This window comes from Sinohyriopsis cumingii, chromosome 2, assembly GCF_028554795.1.
Source record: "Sinohyriopsis cumingii isolate HCF-2022 chromosome 2, ASM2855479v2, whole genome shotgun sequence".
In the NCBI taxonomy this organism is placed as follows: domain Eukaryota; kingdom Metazoa; phylum Mollusca; class Bivalvia; order Unionida; family Unionidae; genus Sinohyriopsis; species Sinohyriopsis cumingii.
The window spans coordinates 97799198-97811320 of NC_142962.1; the positions used below are offsets into that span (position 1 = coordinate 97799198).

The 12123-nt window shown below is 36.7% G+C and overlaps 1 protein-coding gene across 2 annotated transcripts in view; it reads left to right on the forward strand.

The window, feature by feature from the left end:
* Positions 1–12123, forward strand: part of LOC149805447 (uncharacterized) — an 88152-nt gene that overhangs the window by 33541 nt on the left and 42488 nt on the right. For both annotated transcript variants that reach the window (XM_089950038.1, XM_089950039.1), the window contains exons 6-7: positions 2113–2263; positions 11394–11539. In XM_089950038.1, the coding sequence (XP_089806164.1) occupies positions 2113–2263; positions 11394–11539 (297 nt within the window). The remainder of the gene's footprint in view (positions 1–2112; positions 2264–11393; positions 11540–12123) is intronic.

The following is a 12123-nucleotide window of genomic DNA, read 5'->3' on the forward strand; positions in this document are numbered from 1 at the left end:
TCGACCATGAAAGGTCATCAGATGGTCAGTTTTCCATCATCTGTTGTCAGTTCATCAATTAGCACACATTTATTATTACTACTCCTCCTGAACGAAGAGGATTGCCATGAAACTTTTCAAATACATTTTTCTCATTTAGTTGGTTCTAAAGAGTTTGACTTGGATATGGCCACCACAGAAGACATCTTAAAAAATAATTTTATAACTACTTCTCTTAGATATTTGGGCATATCAACATGAGGTTTTTACTAAAAGATTTCCTGTGAAGTCTAGCTGGTCCTGAATAAAAATCTTGTTATTGCTACTCCTCCTGAAAAAAAGTCATCTGAAATGCTGTTTTCACAAGAAAATATTTTGTGGTGCCTTATTAGTCCTAATTGAAGATAGTACCAATCTGATGCCCAGTATATGTGTCACAATACTCATCCATACATACCAACCATTACACTTTTGGCATAATCATTATGCTATTTTTCACCTACTAATATCTTAACCTTTCCTCAGTATGGATTGCACCTTTCAGATACATTAACAACAATATAAAAATAAAGAACAGTATAAAAATAAGGCAATAAAATCTTATCATTTTTAGTATCCTCATGTTAATCTAACACATAAATTTGATACTATTCTAAAATGAGAAGACTTGTGTAAGAATGGCATAAGAATTTGTTTGTCTACATACCTATGTGTACTTTACTTTTTTTATTTTAAAGCAGCTGTGTATCACAAGTTTCCAAGAAAACAGGTTTCTTCAGTTTGAAACCTTATCTCACCAATTTGTTATATTAATGAAGAGAATTTGATAGGGGACCAATCAATACTTTTAAATAAAACAAGTGAAACAAGCTTTATTGATGTGACTAATGGATGCTGTGTGACTGAAGAAATGTTAGAGAAGAGGGATCTTTTTAAACTTTGAAATGTGCTTATTAGGAAAATGACATTAATTCATTTGGCCCCAGAGGTTTTTTTCGTTTTCGCCTGAAATGCGAGTAGGAAAGACATTTTGGGGGCTATTTCTGAATACATCGTAATACGTCAGCTTTCAACAGATTTTCCATGAAACTAATGCCTAGTTGTATTAGAAACATCGTTTTTCGTTGGTTATTTTGCTTGCGCATGAGCAGAAGTGTAAGAATTGGATTTTGTTTAAACATTTTTTTTTGCTTAATGGACCCATCATTTTCGTATGGAAACCACTCTTTATTCCAAATGCCCACCTTATCCTAGTTTTTGCAAAGGTTCACCTGTCTGTGTGCAGTTCAGACCAGTCTGCCTTAGATCTGAGGCCAAAAGGTCTAAAATCCGGACACAAAATCGCATCCCGACCACAAGCGAATTTTGGGTGAAAACAAAATGGGTCCAAAAAATTAGGTTCTTCCCTCTTTATTTTGTAGTGCAACTAGAACTTCCAGAGTTTTTGGTATCATTGTAGAGCTACATCTGTCTGCTTTTTTGTAATACCACCCACTTTGGTGAATCTTAAATGACCTTGATGCTGCAGAAGTCAGAAGTAGGGTACAGCCTCATCATGCCTACAGGCGGGATTGGGGCTGAATGAGTTAATAATGATTTTCAAAATAAAAAAGAAAAATTTGAGGGTGGTGTGACACAACACTTGGGTTGAGCACATCACTACTCTTGTTGCAAAATATGTGGAGATGACTTTAAGATCACCTAGTGAAAGTTAGACATGTCATCTAGTTAAAGTGAGGTACATATATGATGTAATTTATCAGTATGTTTTATGTGTGTATTCTAGTACTAATCCACATGGATTTTGCTAATTTGTGACTAGAACATTAACCAGCTGCAGATCCAGGTTTGTAGCAAAACGAAATGTACAGTTTTCATATAGTTTATTGTGATTATGGCATGTATTGAAAATATTAGTTTTCTTATTTATTAATTTCTGTTGGTGAAATTTAGAGTCATGTATACATAATTTACTGAACAACTTAAGTGTGTGGGTAATATACAGTCTTTTACATGATAAATACTTGTAATTTATAGCTTTGTATTTGCTCAAGGCATTTCACTAATGTCAGTAGAAAACCATTACATCAACACTCATTGTTTGAGACACTTCACTTCTGAAATACTTTTCAGACTCCTTCTTTGACAGTTTTGGATGCCAAGAACTGTGATTTAAATGAGCGGGTCATCCCAATTATTGGTCGTTCTCTGCGAATGGGTTGTTTCCTAACCAAACTACATGTTCAGAACTCCAATATAGCTGGCAGGGCCCTTGTCATTCTAGGTATGTACCCATTGACAAGGTTGATGCTACAGTTCTCAAGGTAATTGACAAACTTTGCTCTGAAAAATACAGACATTAGATAATCTAGTGTACCATAAAAGGGATGCACTACAGAATTGTCCATTATGGATATGGTTCCTGTTCAACTTTACTAAATATTTTAATAGTATTTTCTTTTGTAATTCCCCTTTCTCAGAAATGTTTCTCTTCAAACTAATCAAAATTTGATTTTATAGCTAAATTATTCATTTCTGCCTGTTTCTTTGTTAAAATATTTTACCCCCTTTTACATAATTTATGCAACCTAAAATATTCATTAGATTAGGTTGTTTAAGAAGACATGTAGTAAAAACTATGACCATCCTTTCAGAAAGAGTGGTGGCTTAATCACTGACTTCAAGGAAAAATCTGAAGCCAATGGTAAAATCCATTACATTTTCCTTCACCAAATGGGTTGTTTTAATAGCAGTAGTAAATAACCTGTTATTATTACTCTGCTTTCTCTTTTCCTAGCAATAGTCCCCAGTCCATGGTGAAAGTTTCCTCCTCCATTTGGTAATTGCAAGCCTAGCACTAATTTGATACACAGTACAGTGCCTTAGATAATTCCATTATTTGGAATGTTGACCTTTTCCTTGAATTTCAGGTAATGATAAAACATCTCTGGTCCCTCGAGAGTTCCAGATAAGTCAAATGGACAATTTTGGGTTGCAGTTGATTGTTAATTTCCAGTCTTTGTTTTCTTTTTTTTCATTACCCATTGTTCCCATTTGTCATTTTATTGATTTTCTTGATTTTAGTTTACTCTTGTATGTGTGCTAGTGAAGCATTGCTTCCATAAATTGAACCCACATGTTGCTACCAGTGTTTGGATAGGTATTACCCTTAAAAAATTTGTTTTGGTCATTTGTTTCTTTGGGAATTTTCTTTCAGCCTTTCCACCTGCTACAAGAAATTGTCAAATGTGGCCATATAAAAGATTCATGGGACAAACCTCCATGCCAGTTTGGTATGCACTAAGTGTTTTTTTTATTTATGGATGTCCCTTCTATGGACAGTTGAAGTGTGGGATTAAGCAGAGTTGCTTTTTCGATAGAAGTAGGAAGAAAGGAACTGCTTCCCCTTCTTTGTCTCCAGTGAACATCTTGCATTTCATGGAGAGTCCTTCCATGGCACATCTTATGAGAAAGTTGCCAGCACACTGCCTATTATGAGAGATCAGTGGCACTTCCTGGGATAAGAAGGTTACCAACAATTAGGGCTCAGAGGCACTTCCAGGCTTGGAAAGCTGCAGATAAGCAGATTCCAGCAGGGATCAATTGTACTTCCCAGTATAAGGAAGTTGCCAACTCACAAATCCCACCAGGGATTAGAGGCATTTTCCAATTTAAGAAAGTCACCATGTAGCTAATATCTGGACAATGGTACTTCATGGTGTAAGGAAGTTAAATGCACTGATCCCAGGAGGAATAAAGGAAGTTGTCATCAAGCAGATTCTTTGAGAATCACTAGCTTCTCCCATAGATCTTTCCCCATGAAGCAAAAGGACTTCAGGATGATGTCAGCCTCAGTCAGGAAAACTGTAAGGATCAATAACTTAGTAGACTTCACAAACTACCAACACATCCCCATCTTTCCATCACACAGAAAATTCTTGCAGTTCTGTAAGGACAATGAGGTTTTTTAGTTTTAGGTTCTTCCCATTGTCCTATGGTGGCCTAGTGGTTAGAGCATCCACCTCGGATGCGGGAGGTCTTGGGTTCGATCCCCAGCCAAGTCATACCAAAGAGTTACAAAAATGCCTGATGTTCAGCATTAAGAGGGTTAGTGTTAGGCCTGGTGTCAGGATAATGTGACTGGGTGGGACATCATGCAACATGTCTGCGGCATGATGTCCCAGTGCTAGACATCACTGTAAACTGCTACACTACAGATATCATAGCGATATGACTGAAAAATTGTTAAAGCTACGTTAAAAATCCAAATGACACATGCACACACATCATTCTAGCTCTTTGCCCAAAGCCTTCACCAGGGTGATGGGAGAAATAGCAGGTTATTTGATAAAATTGGGGTGTGCCCATCATCTAGTATTTTGATAACTGGTTGATGCTCAATGTTTTCTGACATATTTTACTCAGAGATCTGTTACTTTGTTGGAAGACAGTGCCTCATGTGGACTTCATCTCCAATTTGGAGTGGTCTGATTTGATTCCTTCACACATAAATGGGTTGAATTTTATCACAAGAAAAGGGTCAGTTCATGTTTTTTCCAACAGGATGAAACATATACTGTCTCTCACAACAAGAGAGTTCGAGAGGACATCATTGTCTGCTTGCCTCAGCCTCTTCTGGGAACCATGAATGCAGCAGTCGATTTGATTCCCCATGAAAAGAACTTAACGAGGCCCTACTAGTTTATGCTGCTAGCGAATTGGATATCTCACAAATAGAAGGAGTGAAATTCTTGCTTTATTGGTTGAAGAGGGTTGCCTTAATTTCAGTGGTGGCTGCAGTTCAGTCTTCAGTGCCAGTCTGGCTTTCTGGCCAAAAATTAGCTACATTTGTGCTTGGAATAATGAAGATAGACTTCTTTCTCCGGGCAGGGCTTTATGTTTTTATCTGTCTAAATCAAAAGTGACAAGAAATGGTCTGAAATGTATCATTCTCCCTCTAAGAAGTACAGTGGTCCACCTCTTGAACTGCCCCCACCCCCAATCAGTGGCTACCCGCTTCTTATGGCCAAAATCCCATGGCATCGATGAGTTTGTGTTCAAAAGTACCCCTCATGAATGGCCACCCCTCTAACATGACCAACAGCCAGCATATTAGTACAAAAATGTAAAATGTTCCACTCACAAGCGGCCACATTTTATTTCAAATGTGTCCAAAACCAGTAATTCATATCATAAGGTAAGAAATCAGATTATCTCCACCATCGATACCTGTCTCCCAATGTCAGGTTTCCATTACTGATGTGTTGGTTAAAGTACATGTAACGCTAAGATTAATATTATATCATTACCCATAAAAGCCGATGTTTTACAGGAAATGGAACCAACACTGTTGTGATATAATTTTGGGCCTCACCCATTTGTTGAGTTCTTCTCACTGATGACTACAGTCAGATGTAATTGTCAAGATCATAACATGGTCAGCATGGGTTAAATTTATAATAATAATAATAATGAGGACTTTGGATAGCGCCTAATCTTTAGAAGCTCTAAGCACTTTACAACATTAGAAACACCTATAACATATTTAAAAAAACAAATATAATGATATGATTTTTAAAAATGCACCATGAAGTTAGAAAACATAAAAAAACATGCTGAAAATATTTAAGGTAGGAAACATTATTAGGTCTTTAAGTTTGTTCTTGCAGTCAAAATAGGTCTTTGTGTCTGAGTTCAAGGCAGTTATCGAGTTGTTCGGCTGTAGGATGTAAGCAAGTTGTTAGGTTTGCTTGGATGTCATACATTAGTTTGGTTCTATTTATCATACGGAGGTTTCTCTAAGTAGCAAATAAAGATGGAGGGTTAGGAACTGATACGTCAAGATGAAGACCTGCCAACTCTTATGATTTTGCCGTAAGTCTTATGAAAATTACCCTTAAAATATGGACTTACGGTATACTCGCACAAATTATGGAAAAATGATCGTTGTCGAAAAATCTGGATAACTGGTTCATCTGTGTTTTATTTGGATCCAGGTTTCGTCTTAGGATTAGTGAAATTAGGGAACCAGACTAACTTTACAGCAGCACTCCAGATGCTATAAACTGTACCTATTTGTTCATGCAAAGCGTCTGCATGATCAGACTGTTGATTAGAGAATTTTTAAAAATGGCATCCAGAAAGTGATGCATGTTAAGACGAAACAGAAAATAAGCTTCTAGAAAAGTGTTAATAACCAAATCAGAAGAATAAAAAGGAGTATTCAGATTCTTGTGAATAAAAGCTTAAAAAGACACAATTATGTTTATTGGACATCACATGCCAATTTGTGTATGTCTCATGGTGGGAGATATGATTGCCATCGTCATGTGAAATGGAAACTAATTTCCAAGAATTATGTCAAGTTGAGAGATAACAACAAGCCATTGAGCTGCATAGGGTTTGGAACTAGAGTTTGTGCTATTTTACTTGACTGTGGTAAATAAAGTCAACACATACTTTACAAACTTTTCAGTAGAACATAATGTTTACTGTCGATGCATGGAACTTTTAATTACATTTTCTAGCATTATCATAGCAGTTATTGATATTTTATTACACCTTACTGAAAACTGGTCAATCTTATGGGGAAAAAGTTGTCTTACTAAGACAGACTCATCAGGGTTGACAGGTCTGAAGATGGCATATAATGCAGGGGTGATCTGATGCAAGTTCATGGGATACCATGGAGGACCGTAGAATATTATCGGGTCTATGAAAAATCCAGTCTAAAATGTGAACATGTTTATGGGTGGGTTGGTTAACTGACTGCTTAAGATTGAAAACAATAATGGAATCTATGAGTTTTTATGTGTTTGGGTTTCTGGGACAGTCAAAGTGAAAGTTGAAATCTTCAAGAATAATCAGGTTGCCACCTATTGAATTTCCATAAAGAGAGATTCAGTCAGCTTGTTTTTTCTACTAAGAGGAGGGCGGTATAGGCAGGAAAAATTGACTGACCTTTGTTCCAGTGTGAGTGTGGTTTGGACTAGTTCCAAAGATGTGTGGTAGAAATTGAAAGTTGTGGTGTGGTTAAGACATTTGATCATGGAGTTCTTTGTGATGACATCGATTCCACCTCCGCTAGAGTGGCGGGGGAAAACAACTTGATGGAATTACCGGTGGGTGTTAGATGCGCGCACTTGGGCTCATTTCCTGATGCTTTTAGCCATGTTTCTGTCAGGAATAAGATGTCGATATTCTGATTGTTGATAAAATTAACTATTTCTGTGCGCTTTTCCTGTGGTCCTACTGATTGGGCATTGAATAATGCAATACACAGAGGTATATCTTGGATAATCGACACAAAGGTTGATGATTTAATAGGGATTTGAATTATGTTATCTAAATTGATGGTCAAAGTTTTAAACTGTTGAGGTGGAAAGGGCATAAGGGAAATAACTGGAATTCTTCCTGTTCTATGCTGGCAGCTTGAAACAACGTTTCTTTTTTTTTTGCCTCTGTTTACATTTAGGTAATGATGAATGTAGTCCCCGTTCATTTAGTCTAGAGCACAATGTAGTGTGGAGAGCCAAGGAGTGGTCATTTAAAGCAATTAATGAATGTCCATCATAGCATAAATGGGTTGACTGGTGAGTATCACGTGATGGCAGTTTGTTCAACAACAAAGGAAGTTGTAGCAGTGGAGCAAGACAGCTGAGAAAAGTCTAATTATTCTCATTTTCAAAACAAGGAGATGAAGAAACATATGAACTGAGCAGCCAGTGCATGATGAACACAATAACGTAGACAAAGACAGACAACAGGCACATATATCATGAAAAAAAGGGCACAAAAAATGGAACAGCTGCTTCAAGCTGGTTAAGCGATAGCAGCCATCTGCAAATATAAATTTTGTGGATCAAATTATATAAGAGACATTGACCTTGAACAAAACAGAAAAATAACGTGACAATACATCTATCACTTCCTTTACAAAGAAGGCATTTCATCCACTCCACAAAGTTTTGTCTGCATAATTAAATTGCATACAGTTAGGTTAGCAACATGTGAATAAGTCATTACCAAACATTAACATGTCATCACGTAAACGGAGACATATTACTTTATAAGAAAGTTAGTTATTCTACTTGAAGACATTGAGGGTGGGGAGGGTTGGACTTGCAGAACAATTTTATGTAGAAAAGAGACTCAAATAAAACAATTTTATGCTAAAAAGATTTGAAAAAACAACATCGTAACCGATAAGGAGATTTTTTTAGTAGCAGTGGGAAAATGGACCAAACAGAAAGTGAATTATAAATGTATCAAGATTTAAATGACGTTTTTGAATGGTTTTGCAATGTGCTTGACAACAGTACCCTCTTGCATATTGCACTTACATCAAAAATAAGAACTTTTAATGTATATTCGGTTGAAATAAGTCTAATCTTAAGATGAGAAGAACCTTTTAATTAATGTTACTGTTAAATGAAGAAATTAATGCTTTGAAGTATGTAGCTTTTGTACTACGTACATTGCATATACTTCTCACAGAAAATTTAGCCCCCCCCCACTCTGGAAAGGCCACCCATCTTATAAGGCCACTTTCCAGGTGCAGATGGGGTGGTCATGTAAGAAGTGGACCACTGTACCTCTAATATCTTAGCAGCTACCATTTCTAGGTGGAGTAGTTTGACTACGAAAAGAGCCTATCAGTCTCACACTGAGAATGAGAGATTTCCTTCATGATAATCTAAGTCCAGAGCAAAGGTGGTTATGTCTTAGACAAGCAAATCTCCAGTCAGTTGTAGCATCCAACTGGAACAGATATTTTTAATTTTTGTCTGACAGCTGTGTAAGACCATTGGCCATCCTTTGAGCTTGTAGAATCAGCAATGTAAAGTGTTAATGCTATCAGAATGTAGTTTTGAGAAGTAAGCCTATATTGATGTAATACTAAAGTGCTTTTGTTGCAAATTTGCTCCTCCCTCGCTGCTCTGTTGTCCATTTAGTCTTTGTTCTCAGTGAAGGAAGGACAGTATAGATAGTTCCCGAATGACGTCATCAGCCGCCATATTTATGGTCATTTGGCAGATTGACCGTTGACTTTATATGGTGTTTGGAAGTTGAAATAAATTCATTGAATCTCTAGATACTTTTACGAAATTTACATACATAAACACAATGCAAATCAGGCTTTCTGTTAGTATCTATATTTATGATTTATAAGCTGACCTTGCTTCAGTGTGCCTTGTTAAAAATGGTAAATTTTGGTAATCGCATATAGGAGAAACTGCCAGGTTGCCCATCGTCTAGGTAAAATGGGCAGAATATCGTCTGCTAATGACCTCATCTGGAAGCATCTTTTCTGAATGATGCAGTTGAATATAGCATTGGACTGGGAACTTGTTTGTTTTTGTTCCAATTACAAATGCAGTCAGGCTGGGGAATAATGCCAGGAAAAGACACAGCAATAATAGCAGGTAATTATTACATAATTAAATTATGTTTTACTTTACAAAACTACATTTTTATATCACTGCAATTTGGTGGAGTGCATTAAGCTATGACCCTACATGTCCAGCTGTCTGTCTGTCTGTGCATTGACTTTTCCTTTTCAGTCATGATCAAGGTAAGTTTAATTTAAAAAATAATGGTTGTTGCACAGTACAGTTCAGGATCACATATCTTGGCCAAAGGTCAGGTTGTTGAGACTTGTTGGTCAGAAATATCTATTGTTGGTCCTAGTGCCAACATGGAGGACTGATAAACACAAAGCAGGCAGATATTGTGTCATTCATGGTGCTCTTGTTATTTAAATAAATCTGCATCAGAAAATATTTTTATCTTGGGCAATTTTAGTGATCGCTAACAGCACCATGACTTTGTCAGCAGCTACATATGCAGAGCCCAACCACAATAAAACAGAACATGCCAATTTTGCATTCTGCATGCCTGATATAATTAGACTAATTTTGCAAAGAATTTGACAATAGAAAAGTCTTAATGTTTTAATATATGCTTCTTTATAACGATAAATTATGTTAACAAGAACTGTCTTTAAAGTGGAGTAAATCAACGTTTTAGATTAACTTATAAACTTTTCAATTTTTATATTTCCATCAAAAACAAGTGGCTAACATAAGGGCAAATTTTTCACATAATGATGACATTGTCGTTCATGAATGTTCCTTGTTGCCATTTTATAATTAGGTTCAATATCATTTCTTTAGGTGGATGAGTCACAGGATGAGGCAACATTTACTGATGTCAAAACTTAACATTTTCACTAAGACCTGCATCAAGATTAGGTTACCTATGGCAATCACCTTTTCTATCCATCCATCAGTTCATCCATCATTATGTCTGTTAATAGCTCATGCAAACATCATACCTCTGAAACCCTTACACATAATTGGATGCCATTTGGTAGATGAATTGCCTTTTACATGTAGATGTGCAGTTCGTGTCTTCAACTGTGCTTGTTACAGGCATGGCTTAGGAACCATTCAATTCAAATTTAAATATACTATGAATACATGTGCCTTTTAAGGGTGTAGTTTCATCTGTTCCATTTGAACAGACTTGTGTTCCTTGTTGAGCACATAGAGACTTAGAGTGTTGCTTGCAGTCAGCATTGCACAAGAGCCATTTAAAATATTCTGATGGAATTTGGTAAGGACACTTTCTCGTACATCTAGATATGCCTTTTTTGTGGGATGTTGCTTCTAATCATCATAGGCCAGAAACCATTAGCATAGAACATTGCCTGTAATCGATACAGCTCAAGAACCATGTAACATATTCTGATGACATTGTTTCAGCGATCCAGATATATCTTTTATGCTTTTATGGGTTTTGTCTTGTCTGCTCGACTGCTCTGGTGGCCAAAGTTTTTAGAGCATCTGCCTTGGATGCGGGAGCTCATGGGTTCAGACCCTGGCCAAGTCATACCAGAGACTTATAAAAATATTACTAGGAGCAGCCTCACTTGGTGCTCAGCATTTAGAGGTTAGTATTAGGACTGTTCAGCCTGGTGTCTGGATAATGTGACTGGGTGGGACATCATGCCACATGCCTGCAGCATGGTGCCCCAGTGCTGGCCATCACTATAAACTGCCACTCAGCAGACATCATAGTGACATGACTGAAAAATTGTTAAAGTAAAGCTATCTTGAATCTGAATCACACACACACACTTGTCTGCTCCATTGTGGATAGAGTTATTGCCCTTGTTGATGGACTTCATATCTTTACATAAAATCTTATTTATTTTCATAAAACACTGAGGGAGCTGGATTTCAAGCATTCCATCTCTTCATTTAGAGGACTCTGACCCTCAAATGCTTTTCCTGACTTTGGTTTCCAATCACAAGTTTCTCTGAGGCCTTTTTGAGTGAATTGTAGTGAGGGAGGACCTTAATGATGCATCTGTTGCTAATATTTGTTGTTCTAATTTTTGAATTATACAGTGGCAGCCCTGAAGATGAATGAGACTCTGAAAGAACTGTTTTTGGGAGACAACAAGTTGATGCCTACTGATGGTATACAGGTTGGCAGTTTGCTCAAGTTCAATGTTAAACTGGAGCTGTTAGATCTCAGGGATAATCACCTACAGGTTAGACTTTTCATCCTAATAAAAGAGAAAATAAGACTGTTCTGCAGAGAATGCAAGGGTTGAAAGGTTATAGTTTTCAATCTAAAAGTGATCATTACTGTTTGTCTTGAAGTAAAGTTATTAAACTTAATTGCTTAAGTCAACACTGCTGTAAAACTTGGCTGGACAGTTAACATGTGATGAAAAATTGTAGATCCACTTTAAAAACTAAGAGTCATAGATCAGAATTGGGTTGATGCTCAAATTTTTGAAGTAGTCAGGTTTTCACTTGAAAATATGTTGCAATTATCAGCTGTAGTTGCCCTGAGGAATTTTCTATTCCAGATCTGATTCTTATTTAACCTCAGTCATTACCTGTTATTAACTAGTATTTTCTTAATTCCCCTCTTTCTCAGAAATGTTTCTTTTGAGAACAGTAAAAGTGTAATTTATTGCTCAGTTATGTTTTTCTGCAGTTAAAAAAGATTTTGCAGTTAAAACTCACAGTTAATTTCAGTTTTCAAAGATTTGGATGGAAGTCATTTCCTCCAGACTGCATGTATTTATTCGTTCATTGTCAGTTATCAGGGGAGAAATGACCAGGT